The sequence below is a fragment of the Mirounga leonina genome, unplaced genomic scaffold (assembly GCF_011800145.1).
Source record: "Mirounga leonina isolate KUSES-001 unplaced genomic scaffold, KU_Mleo_1.0 Mir_151, whole genome shotgun sequence".
NCBI lineage: Eukaryota > Metazoa > Chordata > Mammalia > Carnivora > Phocidae > Mirounga > Mirounga leonina.
Genome location: NW_023270377.1, coordinates 53,866,747 through 53,891,594, shown reverse-complemented (window position 1 = coordinate 53,891,594; position 24,848 = coordinate 53,866,747). Strand labels below are relative to the sequence as shown.

Below are 24,848 nucleotides of genomic sequence, written 5' to 3'. Positions count from 1 at the left end.
TTGAAGACCTACAGGTTATCAGATTAGTGTCACCATCTCCTCTTTACTGTCAAAAAACAATCACCCTTAACTCCCTTCTTTGGCTAGAGACTTTCCTCTTCCTTCCCCACTGTGTCTGAGGATGAAGAGACTTGAAGTTGGCTTGTCTATAACCAAGGTCTGCTGGTCTGCAGCTCTGTGTAATGGCCCCTCATTTTAGAGAAAAGGACCTGCTTCTGCCAACTTGCCCCTACCCCAAAAGAAGAAACTTAATCCTTAATCAGATAAATATCTTCACTGACATTTATATAGAACTGCATCATTTACAAAATATTTATATAGCATTTTACATGTTACAATATATATGCAAGTAGTATGACCAAGATGACTCAGCAGGTGAGTGGAGCAGACTGGACAAAGAGGTAGGTCTACTGGCCAACATTCATGTGCCTTTGTGGATAGAGGAAAGATGGAGTGGTGATTCCATTGCCCAGGCAGCCCCTTAGCAGCTGGTCCCTATAGGAGACCAGTCAGAGAATTGAATTAGGAATCAGAAAGTCCAGTCTGTTCTGTGTCCTATCTCAAGGAAGCTGTGTGGCCTTAGGCAAGTCACTTCAGCTCTCTGAGTCTGAGTGTTTTATCCCAGGACACTACATTGTCTGATGAATTGGGGTCCTTCTTCATGTTCAGTAAAGAGAATTCAAGTTGTCAGAATTAGCCATTGAACCATTGAGAAATTTAGGATAGATACCAGCGTTCCGGAAAATATATTTTTGGCAGATTTAAGTTCATTATATAGACTTAGGTTGAGAAAATCTGTAAGAAAAATAGGAAATGCTTTGAAAGGGATTACCCATGCTACCACTCTGCAAATTATCATTCTTATTAACCAGCTTCAAACTATTCAGGGAAGTCAATGAGTGTCATGAACCAAAAAGCAAGCACCTTTTCCAGGGGAGAAAACTCTGGGAGCTACTCCATTAATCCTGGATTAAAAAATTATTTCCTTATTTTCTATCAGTAATAAATAACTACTCAATTATAATTACCGATAAAAATTATGGATCCATAGCAGACCAAGAGGAGAGGACTCAAACCTTTGCAGGAAGACAACACAGTTATAAAAGTTACCCTCTACCTCCAGGATGATTCCAGAATTACTTTTGGTGCAAGAACGAAGCAATTTCATTTTGTCATGACATTTTGTTTATATTGAGGAAAACTTTTAAACCACTAATAAAAAATATTATCTGAAATGGTTGTCTTTATCTTATGATCTACACCAGCTTACATCAGGCTTCACGGGGAGAAGGTTGGAGCCTTTTAGACTCTTGGCATTGTGGCTTAGTCTGGAGTTTCATTCATTATTAACATAAACAGTTGACAAAATGCCCTGAGGCAAAATATACTTGAAAAGGGAGGAAGCCTAAGCAGATAAATAATTTTGCTTTTCCTAGCAATACACACACATTCATAGAACATATCTACTAAATGCCTACATTTAGGAAAAATTCTCTCACTCACCTCCATCTACATTGCTTAATTCCTTACCAGTTTTTTCCCTTAGCATGAGAAGGGAAACATAAAATAACTTTAAATTCCATTACCATGCAAGGACACCCATGTAAACATCATATATAATGCATCTTCAGATTTGCATTTGAAATCTAGTATTAGGTATGTGACAGATTGAAAGCATTTTAGGTGGAAGACCAAGAAATAATGTTGGTCTAAGTACATGCTTTATTTTATCAGAGGGAAGAAAGTGATTTCAGGAAATAGTCACTGCTTAACCTACCACAGTTTATTGTCTTCAGGCATCGCTGCTTCTAACTACTGGATAAAAGCATGAAATTTTTATGACCAATCCCACAGAAGTAACTGCTGCATTTTTGCTCAGGAGTCCACACTGTTCTTTATATAGATCAGTGGAGCAGCCTGCTTTATTGGAATGGACTATAAGCACAGAGAACAATGTAAAATGGCTGTATCATTAATCAGGAAGAGATGTGGTAAGAGTCTGCAGACATAAGGATATGGTATATCCAAAATCACTAAATTGTATGAGCAGAAGTATTCTTGAGATATTAATTGTGCTTGCTACATGTGTTGTTTCCCATAAGAAAAAAAAAAGACCAATGACTGGACAAGAATTTTTCCTTCCCTGATGAAGGCAATGTACAGACCCCAGAAAAACTCTTGCACGTGTACACTTAGAGACATGTTCAAGAGTGTCCTTAGCAGCTATGTACGTAATAACCAAACATGGAACCCAAATGTCCATCAACACCATAGTGGGTAAATAAAGCAAGGCTTATTCATATAGTGGAATACTTGGCAGCAGTGAAAATAAATGAATGAACTGCAAACTCACATGACTCAGGAACATATGTTGAATGAAAAAGCAAGCCACAGAAGAATACATACAGTATAATATAATGTATATAAATTTCAGAGACATGTAGGATATAATGATATATTTGGCATGGATTCAGACATATGCAATGAAACTATACAGAAAGGCAAAAGAATGTTAAGGTCATATTAGGATAGGGTTACCTCTGCAGGGAAAGCAAAGGGGGAAAGGATTAGGGAAGATCTGTACAAGGATTCACAAGTAATAATCATGTTCTTTTCTTAAACTGGGTAGTGGGTGTTCACTGCCTCATGTTTCGTTATACCTTTACATATGGCTAATTAACCAACTTTTTAAAATGGTGTAATTTGTTGATTCTTTCCTTTCGCCAGAATTTGACTTCATGATCCAAAGCTAAGAGCAGAATAACAGTAATCCATACCAAACATAGCGCTAAAATTTGGGATAGGAATCAACCATGACCCCTTGACATCTGATCTAACATGATGACCTGGTAACAAGGAATTGGCAACAAATGATTTTTCTGCATAGCAAGGCGTTCAGTTTGTTCAGCTATTACTGATGTCAGTAATAGGATACTGAAAGCATTCCTTCATAAAACGGTGTTTAGATATCTGTTCTTCAGTATTCTCTCTCTAAAAGCAAGGAAGAAAGAAACAAGGCAAAACACAAAACTTTGTCAAATCAGTCCTAACCCAATCATAATGCTAAAGTATACAAATATTGACCTCTATAAATAATTTCTTCTCTGCCAATCACAGAACCAAGGTGGTGGTATTTTCCTGCAAAGGAGGACAACTAAAGAAGCTTTAGACTGTGTACTTTCCCAAGAAAGGGAAGTCAAAACTCAGAAATAATGCATCAGAACTGAAGAGAGCTAGAGGGTGGTCAGGGTTGGGACAGCCAAAGGAGAACGCTGCAGAGACACCCAACCCAGACTGGGAGTTCGTGAAAGCCTTTGCAAGGTAGCAGAAGCTAAGCTCCATGCTCAAGAATTAATAGAAACCACTAGAGGACATGGCCTGGGGGAAGAAAGCTCCAGGCAGCTACAGAGAGGTGGAATGAAGGGGGGGAAATTGGAGGGGTAGACGAACCATGAGAGACGATGGACTCTGAAAAACAAACTGAGGGTTCTGGAGGGGAGGGGGGTGGGAGGATGGGTTAGCCTGGTGATGGGTATTGAGGAGGGCACGTTCTGCATGGAGCACTGGGTGTTATGCACAAACAATGAATCATGGAACACTACATCTAAAACTAATGATGGAATGTATGGGGATTAACATAACAATAAAAAATTAAAAAAAAATTTCCCTGCAGAGATCTGCAAAGATGACATGACTGAAGTTCGAAGTTAAGTCTAGATTGCAGCCTCCTGTCACATCATGCCGCACCCCAGACGTGGGACAGCATAGAGCACACCTGAGGAGGAGGGCTGTGGAGTCTGGAGACTGGGACTGAATCCCTATCTGTCTCCAGAGTTGTCATTTCAGCTTAAATGTTCAGTTATTACTGCTAATCTATCCTCTGTGCTGTAGCCACAGAGGTGGTGTGATCTTTCTAAAATACAAGTCCTGTGTCTCCCTGATTTAAAACTCAACAACTGGCTCCCCATTGTCTAGGACAAATACTCAAACTTCTTAACGTAACTTTCAAAGTCTTGGAGCAATCTGACCTCTGCTTCCTCCTCCAGCCTCATCTACCTGGTGCTTTCTGCAGCATTAACTCATCTCAGCTCTCCAGCCCCTCAGCCCCCACGCTCTCTCAGCTTTGCTTGGAACACATCTCCTCACCTTCCTCGCCAAAAAACACCTGCTACTCTTTAGATCTTAGCTTGGCAATGTAGAATAGGAAATGTGTAATTTATTGAATACACACACACACAGATATTTTATAAATTCATGTAAATTTATCTGTATGATACTGTAGATACTTAGAATTTAAACATTTGCAAGTCAGAATCTATATTGCTTTAATATATTCTGCATAGAGCACAATGTGCCTACAAAATTAACATTAAATAATAACACAAACCAATTTACCATTTCTTGGGAGCAATTTTAAAAGACATGGTAGTTGTTCTAGCATCTATTGGGAAATAACTATGTTATATACACATTTTTATCAATAACTATTTCATAGTTTAATATAAACTATGTTTAATATAAAATGTCCATGAGTTAAGGCATGGGTACTTGTATATGGGTACATTTAATATAAAATGTACCCAATTGTAAAAGAGCATCAAACTAATACATAACAGATACCCATTTTGCCACAAATCAGAGTAGAGAGGAGGTTTTTCTGTTACTCAACAGTAGGCAATGCTAAAAATCTGATCACGGGGGAAGATGCAAAAAAAAAAAAAAAAATTTGCCTATGAACTCAGGGGTTGCTATCGATCTATATGATGGTCCCTCTTTTGCTTCAACCAGCAAACCATCACCAGTGTGACAAGTGAACCTTAAGACTGGAACGAGAAAATTCCTCTTACCTCGGCATCAAAGCGAGGATCCTGGTAGGCATCGCTGATGTTCACCGGAAGACCTGTGGAAGCCACGAGCTCAGCAACACTGTTATTTATGAGCCAGTCGGAATGTGATGATTTCTCCATGCTTTCTTTGAAACTATCAAAACCAAAACAGGCAGTAAGAAAATAGAGAAACATAAATTTGCTTGAAAGCAAATCTCATAAAATTATACTCATAGTAGGATTATCTATCCCCCTTAAGAAGGGATAAGTGACTTGAGTCAGAGAATAGCGAGGTAATTATCAGTAGCTACTTCAAAAAAACTTACCTGATGTAATGTAAAATAATCAAATCCATGGGAAGAAATAATGGATTGCCTATGATCCAGAGAACCACTTGAGGTTGTATTTAGGCCAAAGCAGACAGACATAAAGTAAGCAATCAAGTAATGACTGAAATTGACAATGCTAACACCATAGCATGATAAATTCCAATGACCTCCCAAAACCCACACTCCTTAACTGAGCAGACTGGATGTTTGACATAGGGAAAAATTAAGCCCCAGAATGGGGAAAAATCAGGAAATAAATTAGGAATTTACAAAATTTTAAAGGCAGCAAAAGAGCAGATCTAGACCATGCGTAATCCTAGTAATTATGTAACTACTTCTGCGTATGTCTCAGTTTCTTAACAAAAACACATGTCCTACTTACAAAATCTTACCGGAAAACCCCTTTTAGTGCTACTGACCTCTAACATTAATCATTTAAATTACATCCATATTTGATTTGAACAGGTATTTTATGCAAAATGCTTTTGTGAACTTTCCCTTGTATCACATTCACTACAATCATCACATTTATAGAAAGGGCGTAAGAATTAGTAAGATTCCCTACTCCCCTCCTTCCCTTCCACCACTTCTTCCCCAAGTGCAAACTGAGCACTGCCAGGAGCTATGGAAATGCAAAACTGAGTACTGTTCAAAATCACAACGTCAAGGAACATTTTCATGGAGGATGTGAGGTTTGTGGCGTGGCAGGTGATAACTGAAATTACATAAATGAATGCAAGTCTACAGGGGCGACGTTTTCCAACCACACTCTGTGGAACCCTAGGTTCCAGGACACGTGAGTGAGGGCACCACAGCAAGAAGAGTAAGAACTCTATTGACTTTTTAATCTAAACTGCCCTATATGTAAGGAAGACACCAACAACTGTCACAAGCCGTTGTTACTATGCAACGATGTGCCGCAGTGTGGAATTTGTGCCATCCCAAGGATGTGGGGCATGGAGAGGCCCCTGAATACATGAGGAATTGGGAAGCAGAGGCATTCTTTAGCACCATCCGTAGACATCATCTGTAATGGCTGCTGGTCTGTGTCTGGTGAATGTAACATTTACTGGTGATGTTATTCATCCCTGTAGCCTCTCAGGAGAGCAATCAATGAGTAGGAGTAGAGCAAGAATAGTAGGTTCTCACCTACAGAAAAGAAGGGAGTGGCAGTCCACATACAGAGAGTTTCAGGGAAACACTGCTAATCATAAACACTGCAGTCTGAGACTGTATGCAGTCAGAAGAAGAGGGAGGAGAAGACATTGGACTTGATCGTCCAGGGCCATAGGTCCCTACTTACAAAATTCCCAAGGAAGATGATGATGGGAACACTTACTGAGCAGGGGCTCCTGGGAGATTCATTCTAAATCTAAACATGCTTAGAACTGGGTTTAATTCAGGCTATGTGTATATTGCAATCACTCTAAAATTGTAGAACAACATAAGACAGTCAACTCCATGCAAGGCACTGCGCGTAAGCACAGTTGAGGTGGTTTCTAGGGAGTATAAACTATGGTCTCTCCCCTCATGGAGGTCTCCACCTACATGGGGAGATGACACTTATACAATGACCACTTTAAGCGCTCCATTCAAATTTCAAATGAGAAATGCGTCACATGGCGGTGTTGACTAGTTGCCAAGTCAACGGTACCGATCAGGAATGCAAAAGAAGTGCAGGGAGGAAGCAGCCACCGAGACTGTCATCATGGGGTAAGGCTACAAGGGGAGGGGAGATTTTAGTGAACCTATAGCTGCAACAGTGCAAGCAGATGTTCTGAAAACCACCTCTCCATTTCTTCAGTTTAATGGTGCATGGGTACATAAACTAAGGCCCAGAGTGACAGAATGCTCAGAGAGACGGTCAGGAAGGATGATTGTCACTCTTGAGTATTTATATCACATTCTGGCTTTTGCACCAATTCAACCTTCCAAATCTTAAAATTTTACTGTAATGCAAAATTATGATGTTGAGTTAGAGCTTTCAAACCCTTGCTTTTTTTTTTTTTAAAGATTTTATTTATTTATTTGACAGAGAGAGAGCACGAGCTGGAGGAGTGGGAGAGGGAGAAGCAGACTCCCTGCTGAGCAGGGAGCCTGATGTTTGACTCGATCCCAGGACCCTGGGATCATGACCTGAGCTGAAGGCAGATGCTTAACCAACTAAGCCACCCAGGCGCCCCCAAAACCTTGCTTTTTTTCAAAAGGATAAAATTGTTTTATGAGAAAGACCATGAATTTTAGAGTCAAATATACCTGATTCAAATACCTATTTTGCCTCTTCCTAGCAAAGTGATCTCAGACAAGTTGGGTTACACTTCATCTGTAAAATGGGTATACTACTACTACTTATTGTGCAGATTAAAGTAATAATTTATAAAAGTGCTTAACATATTTTCTAGCCCACAGTAAATATTTTTAAAAAGTATCTACATTTTAATAGCTTCTAAAGTAAATTCCTCATGTGACAGTAGCCTTTGTACATTTCAGCAATGAAGTATTATGAATTTAACCACAAAGGAAATGGCCCAAATTATTTCTGTTTCTTGAGGGACACACCTGGCTTAAAGGATCAGTTCTTTCATTAAGGTCCTATAGGTCAACTCTTTCCGGTTGATGAGAGCTCTTTTATTCTGTGTGGCCTCCTCTCTTTTGACTGATTGCTGTTGGAGCAGAACATGTTAAGATCATGGACACAGCCATGTGTGGTTATGCAGGTTCTGCCCTGCATAGGGGTGCCCCGTAAAAGGAACAAATGGGGGCTGAAATCTAGCCTAGTCGTGCATGTTGACTTAGAGCTGCATCCATCTAGAGGGAGTACTTTTTCTATTCTCACAGAGACACTGTATAGGCTGACAATGGCCCTGTTTCAATCTCTCTGACAAATGGACATCTAATATCAAATTGAATGTCTTTAGTAACAGAACCCATTACCTACCAAAATATTCCATTCCATTTTGTGGCTGCTCAGCTTACTTCCTAATAATCATCCTTTGCTCCCAGTCCCATGGGATCTCATTAGCTGACAGCCCTTGAAATATTTGGCAATAATTAACATGTTCCCCATAGTCTTCCATCTAAGATCATTCTTTTCTAATCAGCTCTAATTTCTTCAGCGACTTCTCCTCTGGCATGCCTTCCTTATTCTCATCATCCTTGTCCTACATGTACCCCTGCTGATTGATAGCCCTCTTGATTATGAAAGCCAGTCCAGAATAGTCTTCTCCATGAGGTCTGAGCAGGATGGAGGTAGGATGAACATCACCTTTGTTCTAGATCTTGTTCTTACCAGAAGAGTCAGGGTTGAAAGTTTCTAGCCAGTCTTATTTTTTTGTTAATAGGTCATTGGAAGCTTAAATTAATATCCAAAATTGAACTGGCCAACTTTCTAGAGCCCCCCTAAATCTGACCAGAGATATCAAATCCAGCGCTAAGATTTTCAGTTTGGGCCAGAACCAAGATAAGGAGAGTTACCGCAGTTTGGAAACACATCGATATTGATTACTCTGTAGTTTGTGGGTGCAAGTGAGATCATGTCAGTTCAGTGGATCTTAGTTGCCATGTGCATAACTGCAAGACCACAGACACCTCTAAGTCCTCTCCCCACCCCTAGTCTCTAGGGAGATTTATTCTTTCACTCAAGGCCCCTTGTCAAAGCCTTGGAAGTCACTTGAGGGAGACCAGACACTTAAGGGTGTTTAAGTTTCATGGGGTAAAGGAAGAATCCTCTCCCCTACACTCTGCCCCTAGGGCAGAGTATTTTAGCCCCTAGGTCCCAAGGCCATATTGTTTATGTCTACACTGCCACAAGTTTCCTCATTAAATAGCCCCTTTGGCTTCCCCCATACCCTTCTCTGTTATACACAGGGAATAGGGATGGGCTGACCCTTCTTTCAGCAAAAAGGAAAAGACACTTACAGATCATCTCATGCAAGTGGATGTCCGGTATGAGTGTTTCTGGGTTTGTGTATATTTCGCCAAGACATTTACTGTATACCAGTGCACCATAGAGAGGGGAAAAATGGCTTAAAATTCTATACAACATTCATTTGTTGTTGAAAAATCAGAAGTTTTGAGAAACCATTAAAATACTTCCAAAGTTTGTATGTTTTAATATCTGTCTATGTTTAATAGCTTCTCATGTTCAAATCATAAAACTATTTTGACCTTTAAGGTGGGGATGTTAAAATAGATTCTGGCTTAAAGAAAAAAAAAAAAACAGCAGACCAAAAAATCCTTGAAATAAGTCTGAGAAAAGGAAAATAAATACAGTTGTCACTTAACTTTAGTGATTCTTCCTTGAAAAGTAAAAATTAACCACTTAGCTTATTTTAACTCTAAAAAGAAGACCTTCCTAAGATCAAGACTGTTTAAAATAACATGAAAATTGTAAAGAAATCTTTTACACAATTGTATTTTACTAGAACCAGGTACATAGGAAGATGCAGGTTTAAAAAGTGAGTTTCCCTCAAAGGGCTGCAGTTTAGAATCTTCTTTCTCAGTGGTATCTTGCTTCCAAATATGAGACTCACACTGACTTCAAAGAGAGCTTCATGAGCTCCAATATATTGACAGTGGAAGGATAAAAGAGAATTGCCCTATTACAGACAACACATAATTCCTGAAATGTGACTGCCCCTGAAGTGAGGGCCAGTGAGGTAAGATATAAACCTGAGGACAACAGGTTGCAGAGTAGTGGAGGAAAGAAATCAATACAAGTAAAACAAAACAAGACAAAATAAAACACCCCTGGACAAGCAACTTCACCATCTTCAATTGTCTGAAAAACCTATCTTAGCTAAAGATTCAAACAGAGAAAACTATATGAAAATACACTTAAGACTTTTTTAAGGATTAATTCTCAAAATGAGTCTCTAAATTAGAAGACAAAATATCTGAATAAAATAATGTTAATCATTATTCTGTGTCTGCATTGACATTTTTGTTCTCAAACCTAGAGTTTAGTCTTCACGAGAGACTCCCAAGACTTTGCTATTTCAAGAATGACCATGTGTTGGTCATTCAAGAATGACCATGCTCCCTACTAAGTGCTGGACAGTCATGGGGCTAATCTTGCATAAACACACGAATAAAGGTCTTTTCCTTGTTGCTTAAATAAATTGGCAGTGGGAACCCATCTGTGTATGGATGGTCAGCTAGCTCAGCCCTGCCCCTACCTTTACAGAAAGAGGTATAGGAAGAAGCTAAAGGAACCACACCTTTGGGGAGCTCACAAACAATGACAACAGTTTGTGATAAATGCTTTAATGGAAAAATGTACAAGACATTATGGGAACAGAGCAAAGAAGGGTCAGCTTTGTTTGGGTTGGGAATGGTATTTGGAAAATTACTTCCCAAAAGGAAGTCGGTCTAAGCTGGTCTTTGTAGAAGTAAAAGTTCATAAAAACAATCCAGACAAAACCACAGCATGAGTAAAGCTTTAGAAGTGTGAGGTTTTCGGTATTGATATGATAAATATTAGAACTAAAACTTAAGATACATGGTGGAAGTGATCAAGAAGGCTACAGTGGAAGAGGCCAACCAATATACTGTGTGGTCCCATGGACTTACTTTGTATCCACAACCGAATATATACTGACGATCTCCACATCTCACCAGCAGCCCATTGAGTCCTGACTTCCCTATATATATATCCAAGCACTTTCTGGACATTTCTTCCTCATCATTTCCAGTCACCTCAGATTTAACATTTTCAGGGCTACATTAATATATTCTCCTTGATGTGCTATAACAATCATAACTAAAAATATATCTTTAGGTTAGGAGCAGAAGTGTCAACATAGGCACATCTATTTTCTCACTGTCAAGGAGGGTTTGTCAATTGCCTTCTGCTAGCTTGAGTATTATCCAGTGGGGGCAGGATTCAGAAAGGCAAAGAAGCAAGACAATAACTCCAAGAACTCTTTTGGACAGATATTTTTTTTTTCCGTTTTGCAAACAAAAACTGTTTTTTGATCTATAGGTTGTGCCTAATACTATTTACCATTTTGTTTCATTGATTAGAGGTCGTTCTGAGCTTTGGTTCACAGAGAGAAATTCTATTCCTTACTTTTTCTTGTCAGGTAAACCTATTAATCCCTGGGTCCTTCCTGAAGCCTCGAGCTCTGCAATATTATTTGAAGTTGTCTTTCAATTAGGAGATTAAGGAACTAAGTCATTACCAGTGGGACTCAAAGCTAGCACCCCAGCAGGAGAGTCTTAAACATCCAGAACTGGGACATGAATAATCTCCTACTGGCTTCGGTATATCTTTGAAGGTTACCAAACAAATCTTTTAGTCATAAAAAGTAATGGGAGAGAGTGTAATTAGCAAGCAGAGCTAGCCTGTCAATTGTCACAGGGTGGTAGGTGAGGAAGATGCTCTAAGTTGCAGAAGTTCCAAAACCTTATCATGACCTGTTAATGGACTTACCTTTAAGGTCTTGCCTGAGGACACTTCATCACACTCTTATTTCTCCTGTTTTAAGCATCCTTTGTTACTAGAAATTAAGACATGGCGACCAAAGAACACATTTTCCGTCCTTCATTTCCTCAAGTTGTACAATTAGAATGATGAGATTTATCACCTGCAGGAGTTGGTGTCACTTTGGGGAAGAGTCTTGTGACTCTCGGATGGGTGTCAGATGGCATCACTGTGAGTGGTTGATGTCTACAATTTAGCATCATATAGTGACAACTGCTTGGTTTCACAGCCAAGCAAATCTGGAATGGTTTTTCATATCTTGGTCCAACATTTCCTAGTTGTGAGACTACAAATAAAATTTTAATAAGTCTTAGTTTCCATAATGGAAAATAGGGGAAATAAAATAACCTTGATGAATGTATGGCACATAAAAAGCTCTCAATAAATATCAATTCCTTATATCACAAAGATTTTTCTTTTTTAAAAAAAACTAAGGTGAGACATGCTCTGTTTAACTGCTTCTTTCCTGAGGCAGGAGAGATGTTAACTGTTTTTGACTGTGGCATCATTGTCATATTTGGAGACGTGCTGAAGAGAAAATGTGCTAGCTGGCAAAATTGTTGATAATAGAGCACACAGTTAAAATTCCTATCCTGCTAGATGTTTCAAGTAGCCCCACCATATCTCTCTTTGGGGGTGCTGTGGCCAACTGCATGCATCTTCTTCCATTTTTGAGGACATACCTTCCCGACATGTCCCAGACATATGTCTACACAGCAAGAAAGGAGAAGTGGACTCAAAGTGTTAAAATATTAACTCAAGCATGTTAAATAAGACCTACAAAACTAAGAGTCAAATATAAAAACCAATCATGAAAGCTTTCAAGTTGCCATAATTCTGTTTACTGCATAGCATCAATCTAAGAGACAGTTGGCCTCCATAGGCTACTTTATTATGTTTGATCTCAGTACTTATTTATGTGCCTTGCTGTCCATAGAACATTTTTATAGCTTTCTTCTCCTCTGTGACAGTTTTTCTAGAGTGACAAGCCCATTGGTCCAAAATAAAAAAGGGTAATGAGAGGGGTTGTCTTTCATTTGAGTCTTCATGTTCAAAGGCAGGAAAAAGAAAAGATAGAAATTACTATGTTTAAGAGATAAAGGTTACATACTTGAAAAATATGTGTTCTTGACTTTAAGATTTTGGAAGACATATGACTGCATTTTAAAATGTTTCCTCTCTTTCACTGATGTTTAATTCTTATAATTAGCATCATGCAAATGGTACATGGACACATACACCACTATGTCAGGGAGGATATTTATAAAATAGGATTATTTGGGGGGAAAACATGTAAGCCCAGAAGTATCAAAGTGACACAGCTCCTTGGGAGGTATGCATAGGTCAGATATAAAATGTTTCAGTGGAAACACTCCAATCTCATAACACTCTGTGTATTTTTAGGGAAAGGAATGAGAAATATATACTTGACTCTGCAACAATAGAGCTTCCTGGTAAAGAACAAGCCTTTACACCAAGAGGGAGCCTCAGAGTTCAGTCTCTGGTACCAGTCTTGTCTTCTGCTGAGCTAACTCAGATCTGCTGAACCACCTCTTTGCTAAACAATGGAAAGGGGATAAAAATGAGACTCCTGGGCCATCTGCATCTCTCTTCTTCAATTAGCAACATTAAATATTGGCATTATGAGGTTCAGCAGCCCCTGAATTTGCTAGACAGTAGTCAAGAAGGATGTCCTAAAGTTCTTGTTTTAAAGGAAGTGACATAGCAACACAAATCTTGCTTCTGTTTCAAGATGACTGGGAGTGGTGGTGACAGTGCTGTTTTAATTTTCAACATTTTATTTTATTTATTTTTAAAGATTTTATTTATTTATTTGACAGAGAGAGAGACAGTGAGAGCAGGAACACAAGCAGGGGGAATGGGAGAGGGAGAAGCAGGCTCCCCGCCAAGCAGGGAGCCTGATGTGGGGCTCAATCCCAGGACTCTGGGACCATGACCTGAGCTGAAGGCAGACGCATAACGACTGAGCCACCCAGGCGCCCCTTAATTTTTAATATTTTGAAGGTTTTCTTCATGTTCTTGAAATCAGAATAGGTATCATCTTTTTATTCATACAAAACACCCATCACAGGCTTCCTAGCACATGCTTTATAGCACAGAAGAAAGGAGATCCATGAAGAAAAAAAGTAGGAAAAAAGAATATATTCATCACATACTGTGGAAATGTTTTGTCTTATACCAGTGTGTGAGTTTGTCTACCATTTCCTATCACTCTAGGTAATAGAGATTAAAAAGAAGGTAAAAAGAAGAGGATGGTCTTCCAAATTGGCAGAATAAGGGCCATTGAAAATTTGTTCCTCCATAAAAGTAGTAAGAACACTAGCAAAAATTTCAAAATCAACTTTTTGAGAACTCTGAAAATTAAGGAAAGGCTTGCAAAAATCTGAGGAGTGTTTATTCAAGACTAACAGCTGAATTTCTGTAAGGACAGCAAGTTTTTTTGGAGGGGGCATTTTCATGGACTTTATTCCCGCCTCCCTCTCCCCAACTCTAGGGTAGCTAGAAGACCAAGAGCTACATAATCATGGTAGCTGTGAAAACCAGCAGCCTAGCAGCCACTGGCAGAGGGACAACAGATTTGGAGTGCCTTAAAAGTCCAATCCCCAGAGCGCTGTCATTATTTGACCTGTTTGGCAGCTCCATTAGAAACTTCCACTCACAGAGCTTGTCTTTATTCGACCTGACTTGGGGCTTGCTCAATGAGAACACCCTTCACCTCAGGGCATTTGGGGGGAAAAACCAGCAGCAATTATTTAACACTGCAACTGCTGTAGGCAGGGATAACAGTTGTAACTAACAGGAAGTGGACTTGAAAACTTGAAAGAAGCAGCATGGAAAGGAGATATTCCTAGGGGGTTTTGAAAAGCTCTGACATATTCCTGGAAATCTAGAAGGGCACACTCACTTGCAGAGTTGTGTGTATGCCCAGCAAAGACCCAAGAAGGCCCTAAGTCCTTACCTCTGGCTGACCTTGAAGCTCTGTGTAAGCAGAAAGTGAAAGCTACGTAAACTTCCCCTCAGAGAACTGAAGGTATCACCCACATGCATACAGATCCCCTCAGTGAGGATGGAAGATTTACTGGCTCAAGGCTTTTAAGGAAAGCTGTGTCCAGTCATTCACTGATAAGAAGCTAACGAAGCAGAGAATTCAGTTGCTACACATAGCAAAGAGTTCAGGAAAGTCACTGAACTACAAACAGTAGCAGCAACAATAACAGCAACAAATAGAAGCAACAACAAACCCTAGATGAGGTGAGTGGGAAGTGAATCTGATCTCCAGAGTTTTCACACTATATTACTTAAAATATTTGGTTTTCAACCAAAAAATAAGTCAGACATACAAAGAAATGGGAAAGTACACAGGAAAAAACGCAGTCAACAGAAACCATCCCTGAGTAAGTCCAGATGTTGGACTTACTAGAAAGACTTTAATTGAGCTATTATAAATATATTCAAAATACCAAAGGGAACCAAATCTAAAGAACTAAAGGAAAATAAGGGAACAATGTCTCAACAAATACAGAATATTAACAAAGAGTTGGAAATTATGAAAAAGAATAAAAAGAAGTTCTAGAATTGAAAAATGCAATAACTGAAATGAAAAATTCACTAAGAGGGTTCAACGGAAGGATTGAGAAGCCAGAAGAAAGAATCACCAACACCCTCAAGCATATGAACATTACAGGAGACTTCGAAAAACAGGAGAGAGGAAAAGGGGCAGAAAGAATATTTGAAAAATAATGGTTAAAAACTTCCCATGTTTGGTTAAAGAAATATTAATCTATACATTCAAAAAGTTCAACAAATTCCAAGTAGGATAAACTCAAAAGGACCAACACCTACACACATCCTGACTAAACTGTTGAAAACCAGTGACAAAGAAAGAATCTTTTAAAAGTAACAAAAGAAATGTGATTCATCACATACAAGTGATTCTCAGTAAGATTAAGAGCTCCATGATCAGAAACCATGGAGTCCAGAAGGCCATTGAATGACATATTCAAAGTGCTCAAAGACTGTCAACCTTATCAACAGATTATGTAACACATTTCATTCACTTGTACTAAATAGTGGTATACAAAACTTACGTAAGCAAAACACTCTCCAAGGTGCCAAATTTGAAGCGCAACATATTTTTGAGTGAAAAAATTTTTGAAGGTTTGGGTTGTATGTTTCGTATGACCACCATATTTAAAAATAACGAATATAGGCATTGATTGAGGCCACACATACTACATGTATGAATCAAACAAGGCTTATGAGTCTAAAGCTGTGTTTTTCAAACTGTGGGTCACAGCAAATTAGTGAATCATGAAATCAACTTTATGAGTTAGGATAGCAGGTTGGTTGTTTGTTTTTAAAGAACAGAATACATCAGAATACACAGCAAATACATAGCGAAGGTAAGCATAGTTTCATAAAACTTGCTTTTGATAAGTATATGTACCTTTTTGTGTGTGTTTATATGCATTAACTAGATTTGGATATGAAATATATCTTTTGTTCTACATTGTAATTAAAAAGGTTGAAAGTCACCATCTAAAGGATACCCAAAGAAATTGGCACAGTCAGGACTCACAGTGAAGACATTTAACAACTTTCTTCAAGGTAGAAGCAGAATTTCTGATTCCTAAAATCCTCATCAGGGTTAAATAGCAATGTCCAAGTGAAGGTGGGTTACATCACACTTTCTGGAAACACAAGCCCAGTCCTATTCGTAATGTGGATAGGTGCTAGAGATCATCTCACCTGGGCCAGGTACATCTCAGGGTTGTAAAATGTACAATATGATTGCAGGGTACAATCACAATAAAGTGAATAAACAAAATCCTCTGTCATCATACTTAGTCTTTTTAGGCTAAGATGGTCTATTCCAAGTTTATTCCCGAATATATCATTGCTGCTGGACAAGAACAAAGAACATCTCTGGGAGTCTTATTTACAGACTCATGAACCAATCTTAGAGCTCATCCTGTACTTTTGTCTCATTATAGTCACATCTTATGGAAGTCAGTTCCCTTTTAAAAACCGGCCAGATTTGGGCCATGGGGGCTGGAAGCCTAAAGGAAAGAGTTATAGAGAAGTAAGGAATGGTTGCAAACCACTGCTGGGATGAATAATTTGTTTGCAAAACTAGATCTACACAGAACTCTAAGGAAAGGAAAAAAATCAATAAGGCATTGAAACATAAGTTTCGATATTCTGACCTAAAAAATGTAATGCAGAAAACTAATATTGAGAAGAATCACAGGGCTGTCCAGTCTAAAAACTGAAAGAAACCCTAAAGGTCCCCTAAGGTGCTTCTCAAAGTTGAGATATATATACCCTCAGGGGTAGGTGTAAATGAGCTGAGGGGTAGAAAAGTCACAGGAAAAACAATGTGTGTAAGGGTCATATTATTTGATGGAATCTACAATACCATCGATTGTAAGATGCATTGTTATTTTTGAATCAGTAAAAAAAGACAAAAAATGCTATGAGGCAATTTGTTCTTATCACTTACACTATTTTAATTTTATTTTAAATCTTTTTTTTTATTTATTCATTTGAGACACAGAGATACAGAGAGAGAGAAAGCATGAGCAGGGAGAGAGGCAGAGGGAGAGGAAGAAGCAGGCTCCTCGCTGAGCCAGGAGCCCGATGTGGGGCTCGATCCCAGGACCCTGGGATCATGACCTGAGCTGAAGGCAGATGCTTAACCATCTGAGCCACCCAGGCGCCCCTTTAATTTCATTTTAAAAGATCTTTTAGATTAGACATAAATGTTATGATATGCTATTTTGAAGGAAAATTTAAACTATACAAGTTAATTATATATAAAAGGAAAAATTATAAGTACAATAAATTGACTAAGACATTTCTAAAATTTCCTCAAATTCAGTGTTGCTCTTCTGAATCACTTTTCAATATGGAGTCATCGATGTTTGCAGATAACATCCTCTGAGCTATCAGGATGTAGAGGATGCAGCATTTCTTACAAGAGGGCTCTAGTACCATCTCGGGGACTCTCTTCCAAATCACCAGCACCCTCCAGCAAGTTTTGATGCTGGCGTTCTGTTGAACTTAGTAGGAAGTGTCACTGGAAAGTTTTTAGACAAAACCAGACTCATACTCTTCCCTCAAGGGATCTTCAGCTGGTTTGTTGCCAGAAATTTTAAGGGGTTGCTATTGGCCAGTCATGCCGTGATTCTTTAACTGTGCAGCCACATGTCTAAAACTGCATCAAGACCTAACATAATTTGAAGGTTATGGAGGGCTCCTGGTCAACTGTTCTACATGGCTGGCTATGCATCACTCATTCACCAGCTCAGCTGCCATTTATTTATCTGTGTCTGTGTTCACATCACGGAATTCAATTTCATTCTCAGATGAGATTGGGTTCAAACTCATGCACTAATAGTGCCTTAGTTTCCTATTTCTGCACAACTAACTACTACAAAATTAGCAGCTTGGAACAATACCCTTTTATTATCTCACAATTCTGGAGTCAGAAGTTTGTCATGGCATAGCTGGATTTGCTGCTCAGGATCTCACAAGAGCAACACCAAAGTGTTGACAGAACTGCATTCTCCTCTGGGGCTTCTGGGAAAGAATCAAGCCTGTTGTTGTTGGAAGAATTCAACTCCTTGTAATTGTAGCACTGAGGTCTTGGTTTCCTTGACATGTGGCCCCCTCTATATTTAAGCCAGCAATATGTGTGGAATCCTGCTTGTGCTTTAAATCTCTGACTTCCCTTATCGACTACATCTCTCTGGCTTCCTTTTCTGTCCTCAACTAGAAGAAAGTTCTTAAGTTTTTAAGGGCTTGTGATTAGATTGGGGCACCTAGATAATCTGGAATGATTTCCCTATTTTAACATCAATTGATTAATTACATGTGCAAGTTTCTTTGGCCATGAAATGTAACACATTCATGGATATGACAACTGAAGGTGAGGGCCCCGGGGGCTGCAATTCTGTTTCCCACATTTAGTTTGATTTTGTTGTTTAAAATTAAATATGGAGGCAAGTTTTAACCATTTGACATTAGACATGGCATTATGTTGAAATGCTACATTTTGTAATCTATGTACTTGATAGTGATCATTTTAGTACCCTTGGCACTGACAGGCATGTCAAAGGACACTGGGATTTTCTCAGCATTTCCTATTTGACTAAGTTCATGGTTTCCTTTTTTCTTTAATTGAATCACTTGTCTCTAGAAATTTAACAGCTTCCAACACATTGGAAGTTTTTGACAAATTGGTAATCCACACTTTAATAGCAGCCTTGATCATGCCTGAAGTTGGTTACACCAGCCTCTTACTGTTTTGAAATTTCTTTCATTTATTGTGAGTGCTTTGGCAATTTCTCTTGTCTTCAGTTGCATGACTTGGCATTGGTAAGTGATCTTTTAGTATGTATTTCAGGAACAAAACATAGTCTAGCTTTATCTCCTTGTGAGTTTCTTCCTCGGTTGTTGCTTTGCAAGAACATCTAGATCATGGTCAGTTTCCCAACAATACACATTTTCATCACTAATATCAAATTTATACTCCATTTCTTGTTTCCATGTTTTTCTGTGAAACAATAACTGTTCATTTCAATGCCAGATCGTAGTATAATCTTGTTAGAGACATATTAAACAGCATCTAAACCCAATTAAGGCCTCAGTCTTAATAGAATAAAGCATTAGATGGCCAAGAGAATTTCTTCCAGGCAGAAGCCTGCAGGAAAGCAGAGAGTACTGCCCATAGCACTGCTCTTGGACTTAAAAATTCAACACTTAGTAACCTGCAAATGTATGCAAATGATTTAACCTCTCTGAGCCTTAGGTTCCTCATTTGTAAAATGAGGACAATAAAGTCTAATGCATTGGGCATTCGTGAAATTAACTTAAACAACATAAGTGTGACATATGAATCTTTCAATGACAGTTAATTCTCTTTCCCTAATTAGATAAAAAAAAATCACTACAATGCACAATAGTTGATTCATAGACTCAATGCTTCCTGGAACTTTGTTGCCAGAAGAGAAATTTAGTAGACATTATCTATTTCATCTTCCTCATTTAATGAGTATATTAGTCTCCTCGGGCTGCTATAACAGATTTCTACGAACTTGGTGGTTTCCAACAGAAATTTATTTTCTCACAATTCTGGAAGCCAGAAGACCCAAATCAAGGTATTGGCAGGGCTATCCTCCCTCTAAAGGCTGTAGGAGAGATTCTTTCCTTGCCATTTCCAGCTTCTGGTGGCTCCTACTATCCTGGACTTGTATATATCATTCCAGTCTCAGCTTCTGTCTTCACATGGTTTTCTCCCCTATGTCCCTATATGTCCTTACCAGTCATTGGATTTATGGCCCACCCTATATCCAGCATGATTCCACCACAAGATCCTTAATTAATTGCATCTGGAAAGACCCTCTTTCCAAATAAGGTCCCATTCTCTTTTTTTAAAAAGATTTTATTTGTTTGTTTATTTATTTATTTATTTATTTATGAGAGAGAGAGATATGAGTAGGGGGAGGAGTAAATGGGGAGGAAGAGGGAGGAGAAAGCATCTCAAGCAGGCTCTGCACTCAGCGGTGGGATCTCACAACTCTGAGATAATGACCTGAGCTGAAACCAAGAGTCGGACGCTCAACTGACTGAACCACCCAGGGTGCCCCCAAATAAGGCCCCATTCTAAGGTTCCAGATGGACACAAATTTTGAGGGGACACTACTCAACCTACTGCACTGAGGAAACAGGTCTTACTGAAATAACATTTAAAAGAGAACAAATTTCTAACCTTACATATATCTGAGTGTTTAAAGATCTCTTATTTTTTTTCTATCTTTATATCCTCAGAAGTGGCCTATAACAGTGTGACTTCTAGGTTTTGCAAGGTAAGAGTGACTGCTCAGAAAAGCCTTTGGATGAAACACCAGAGCTCCAGTAGCAACTGAAGACAGCAAGCAAAGGACAAAGTGGGTGCAATATTTTAACACTGAGCACAGCAGACGGTTCAGACAAATCCCTTACCTGTCCCATCCCTGGGAATTTCTCACTGGCCATGTTTTTCCTGCAAGTTTTAGCTTCTACCCACGTTTCTCAGCCCCCTTGATTCTTGAAGACTTGGTTTGCCTCTTCTTACTCCTTCATTTTTTTCCTGAATTCTCTTGTTGTTAGACTCCTTTTAAACTCATACCCCTGTATTAGTTTCCTACTGCTGTTATAACTCATTTCCACAAACTTAAGTGGCTTTAAATAGCACAAGATTATTATCTTACAATTCATACCATTCTCTAGGGGAGAATCCATTTCCTTGCCTTTTCTAACTATACAGCTTGCCCACATGCCTTGTCTCATGGCCCCATTCCCCTCTCTTTTTTTTTTTTTTTTTTTAAAGACCCATTCCCCTCTCTTCAAAGCCAGCAAGGGCAGGTCAAGTCTTTCTCAAACTGCATCACTCTGACCTCTGCTTCTGTTGTCACATCTCCATTTATAAGGACCCTTAGGATTACACTGAACCATTCAGATAATCCAGGATAATTCTCCCCATCTCAAGATTCTTATGCAGATCTGCAAAGTCCATTTTGCCATGTAACATTCACAGATTCCATGGATTAGGACCTGGATATCTTTGGGGAGCCCTTATTCTGCTACCATATGTCCTCATCTTTTCAAACAGAACATTTTAGCTCTCCACTCTCCAGGCTGACCTGCATGCCAAAAGGCTCCTTAAACCAAACATCTTTCCCTTTAGCTGCTCTGACATTTCTAGCTTTATTTTTCTCCTCTCTTTCCAGTCACAACAAATGAAAAATATAGCATAAATATTAAGTTTTTTTTTAAAAAAAGATCACTTCCCACTAAAATAAATTTTGCCCCCTCTACTCACTATTCTTAGAAGGCCATGGTTACAGAGCTCAGGTTTTAAATAATAATATTTCCACTATATTCCATTAAACTTGAAAAATTCCCCTTTAATCAGTGTTACCTTCCAGACATTATAGACATTTGGCTTTAAAAAAAAAATACCTTAAGTAGCACAGCTGAGAAAGTGCAACTTCTAAAGCAGCATCCAAACTTATACCTAGGAGACAGATCAATAGAATTTGGCCAAATGTGTTTCAAATGAAATAAAAATTTCTGTTTTGACGTCCACAAATGTTCTTTTCCCATTTCTAAGTTACACATGATCATTCAAACTACCTGTTCCCACTGAGGATAGAAAAGAGGTTTTTAAAGTTTGAATAAGAGATCCAAGAAAGTTTATTCAAGTTGATTCACTAAATATTCTTAAATTAAGCTTCATAGGAAAGGTTCTAACAGTGAGATCTGAGGAGATTGAGCATCAAATGAATCAGATAAAAGTCTTAATTTTTTTAAAAAGTCAGCATTGAGAACACAAGATGACTGTAAATAATCAATGCATTAACAGTACTGTGTTCTAAAAAAGTGAGGTACATATCTCTTTCTGATCTGTTCTGATTCTGGAAAAAATTGGAAAGTATATCCCATTCTGGGAAACACAACTTTAAGAAAGACTCTGACAAGCTAGAGCACATCCAGGGGAGAATGAAAGGAGTGGCAAAAAGTCTGGACCACGAAGTATAAAAATCATCTAAGAACAGCAGTTGCTGACCAGGAAAAGGTAAGCATCGCGGATCCAGGGCAGTCTTCCAGTACTGAACCATTGCCACTGGGGTGAGGCAGTAGATTTAATCCCTTGGTGGCTTTAGTTTGCCATTCCTCTAGCACATCTCCCATTCTACTGCCCAGATGAGTTTTCAAGACACAAATCTCAGTATGTCACTGTCTGTGGTTACTCCCCTATGAGTAAGCATGTAGCCAGTCTCTAGGCCAATTAAGAGGGTTTGAGCATTTCAGGACCTGATAAGACCCTTGCCCCAGTCAGCTGGCATTCTGGGCAGCTGGATGCCCTTACGGGGAGTTAAGGGTCACCACCATCAATTATAATGACCTTTGTGATAACAGCTCACAGCCCAAATTAAAGATCCTGAAACGTGCCTCGTTAGCTTTCTCACCTCTGTGCCTCCGTTTACAATGTTTCCTCTTCCTGGAAGGTAGTTGTGTCACTAACTTTCCATTATCCTAGAGGAAGTGAAGTTTCATCACATCCAAAAGCTTTCCCTGAACATCGTCTTCCATTTTTACCCAGATGAGTTGGGTGCCCCTCCTCTCTATTAAAATACCACCTGGCACAAACCTTTTGCACAAAGTATTGAATTGCTTTGCAGTCACTGACTTACTTGATAGCAGGACATATGAGCCTAAACTGAGATGCATCTGTACATGAAAAGGCATTTATTTGCACAAGGTAATGTGCACAGAGGGAAAGGGACTGTGAGGGGGAGGTTTTGAGCATCTAAGCCTGGTGGCCAACATGGAAGTAAGGTGGGGAAACCAAGAGAGCAACTTAATGGCTGGCCTTCAGTCTGGGTCCTGGTTCCTAAGCCTGGCCCCATGGACTAAATCCAAGTTATGGATAAAGAAGGGCAACAGACAAAAGCTTTGGGAACTGAAATATTTGGAAAAAACGGGGTACATGCAAAGCTATTTAGGGGCCAAACAACAAACTATAACACATGGTCGGGAAAGTGAGCCCTCTTCCCACTTACGCACTCATTACCCAGCCTTGCTCAGATTTGAAAAGGCCACCGGTATCTCTGAGACAATGCAGTGAATTCTGGAGTGGGCAAGAAGCCCATGCCCAGCAGATGCTGCTCGGTTATGTCTAGAGGGAAAGGATTTAGGAATGGACACTTGGGAAAATGATGAGTCAGTAATAAAATTATTTTGTTTCTGTCTGTTTAAATCTTAGGGACTCCCAGAACTAGTTTAAGAGTGGCTTTTGCAAGGGGCCGGAGGGTCTTATACTACACAAGGGAGAAATGACCAGCAGCTAAGTATAAATTACCACTGTTAAGGTGACTCTACTTATAGCCATGGTCTGGAGGCCTGGTGAAATCTAGTTATGGTTATATTATATTCTCAACCTACTCCGACCTCTCTTCACTGGCCTTGAGATCCTTGAAGGCAGAAACTGCTGGTTTTTAAAAAATCTCTGTAGCCCCATTACCTATCTATTTCCCAGCACGGAGTCGGTATTCAACATACAGCTATTGAATGAAGGAATAAAATTAATGAAAGAGCAACTATCTCGAATGGACAAATTCAGGAAAAATAGGTGGAAGTTATAGGAACGTAAAATGCTCTTCTAACAATTAGAAAACATTATCAGTAGAAAAATCCCATGGTGACACAGTGAGAATTTTTTTTTTTTTTTAGAATTTTAAGTTTTTGGAATTTTATTTTTTTTCTTTTTTAAAATTTTATTATGTTACATTAATCATCATACATCAGTTTTTGATGTAGTGTTCCATGATTCATTGTTTGCGAATAACACCCAGTGCTCCATTCAATACGTGCCCTCTTTAATACCCATCACCAGGCTAACCCATCCCCCCACCCCCCTCCCCTCCAGAACCCTCAGTTTGTTTCTCAGAGTCCATAGTCTCTCATGGTTCGTCTCCCTCTCCGATTTCCCCCCCTTCATTTTTCCCTTCCTACTATCTTCTTTTTTTTTAACATATAATGTATTATTTGTTTCAGAGGTACAGGTCTGTGATTCAACAGTCTTACACAGTTCACAGCGCTCAACATAGCACATACCCTCCCTCATGTCTATCACCCAGCCACCCCATCCCTCCCACGCCCCACCACTCCAGCAACACTCAGTTTGTTTCCTGAGATAAAGAATTCCTCATATCAGTGAGGTCATCTGATACATGTCTTTCTCTGATTGACTTATTTCGCTCAGTATAACACTCTCTAGTTCCACCCACATCGTTGAAAATGGCAAGATCTCATTCCTTTTGATGGCTGCATAATATTCCATTGTACATATATACCACATCTTTTTTATCCATTCATCTGTCAATGGACATCTTGGCTCTTTCCATAGTTTGGCTATTGTGGACATTGCTGCTATAAACATCGGGGTGCACGTACGCCTTCAGATCCCTACATTTGTATCTTTGGGGTAAATACCTAGTAGTGTATTTTATCACTGGAGGAGCTGTCAAGGATGCCCCAGAGGAGGTACATACCTCAGGGAGAGAAATCCATCAGATCATTTCTAACTCTCAAACTGCTTGGTATTAATTACACGAAGACCAAGAAGAGTGTGGCCATGAC

General features: G+C 39.1%; 1 protein-coding gene across 1 annotated transcript in view; it reads right to left on the bottom strand.

Moving 5' to 3' along the window:
• PDE11A (phosphodiesterase 11A) overlaps positions 1-24,848 on the bottom strand; it is a 388,181-nt gene that overhangs the window by 187,773 nt on the left and 175,560 nt on the right. The window contains exon 6 of the mRNA XM_035007663.1: positions 4,848-4,980. Coding sequence (XP_034863554.1) covers positions 4,848-4,980 — 133 coding nt within the window. The remainder of the gene's footprint in view (positions 1-4,847; positions 4,981-24,848) is intronic.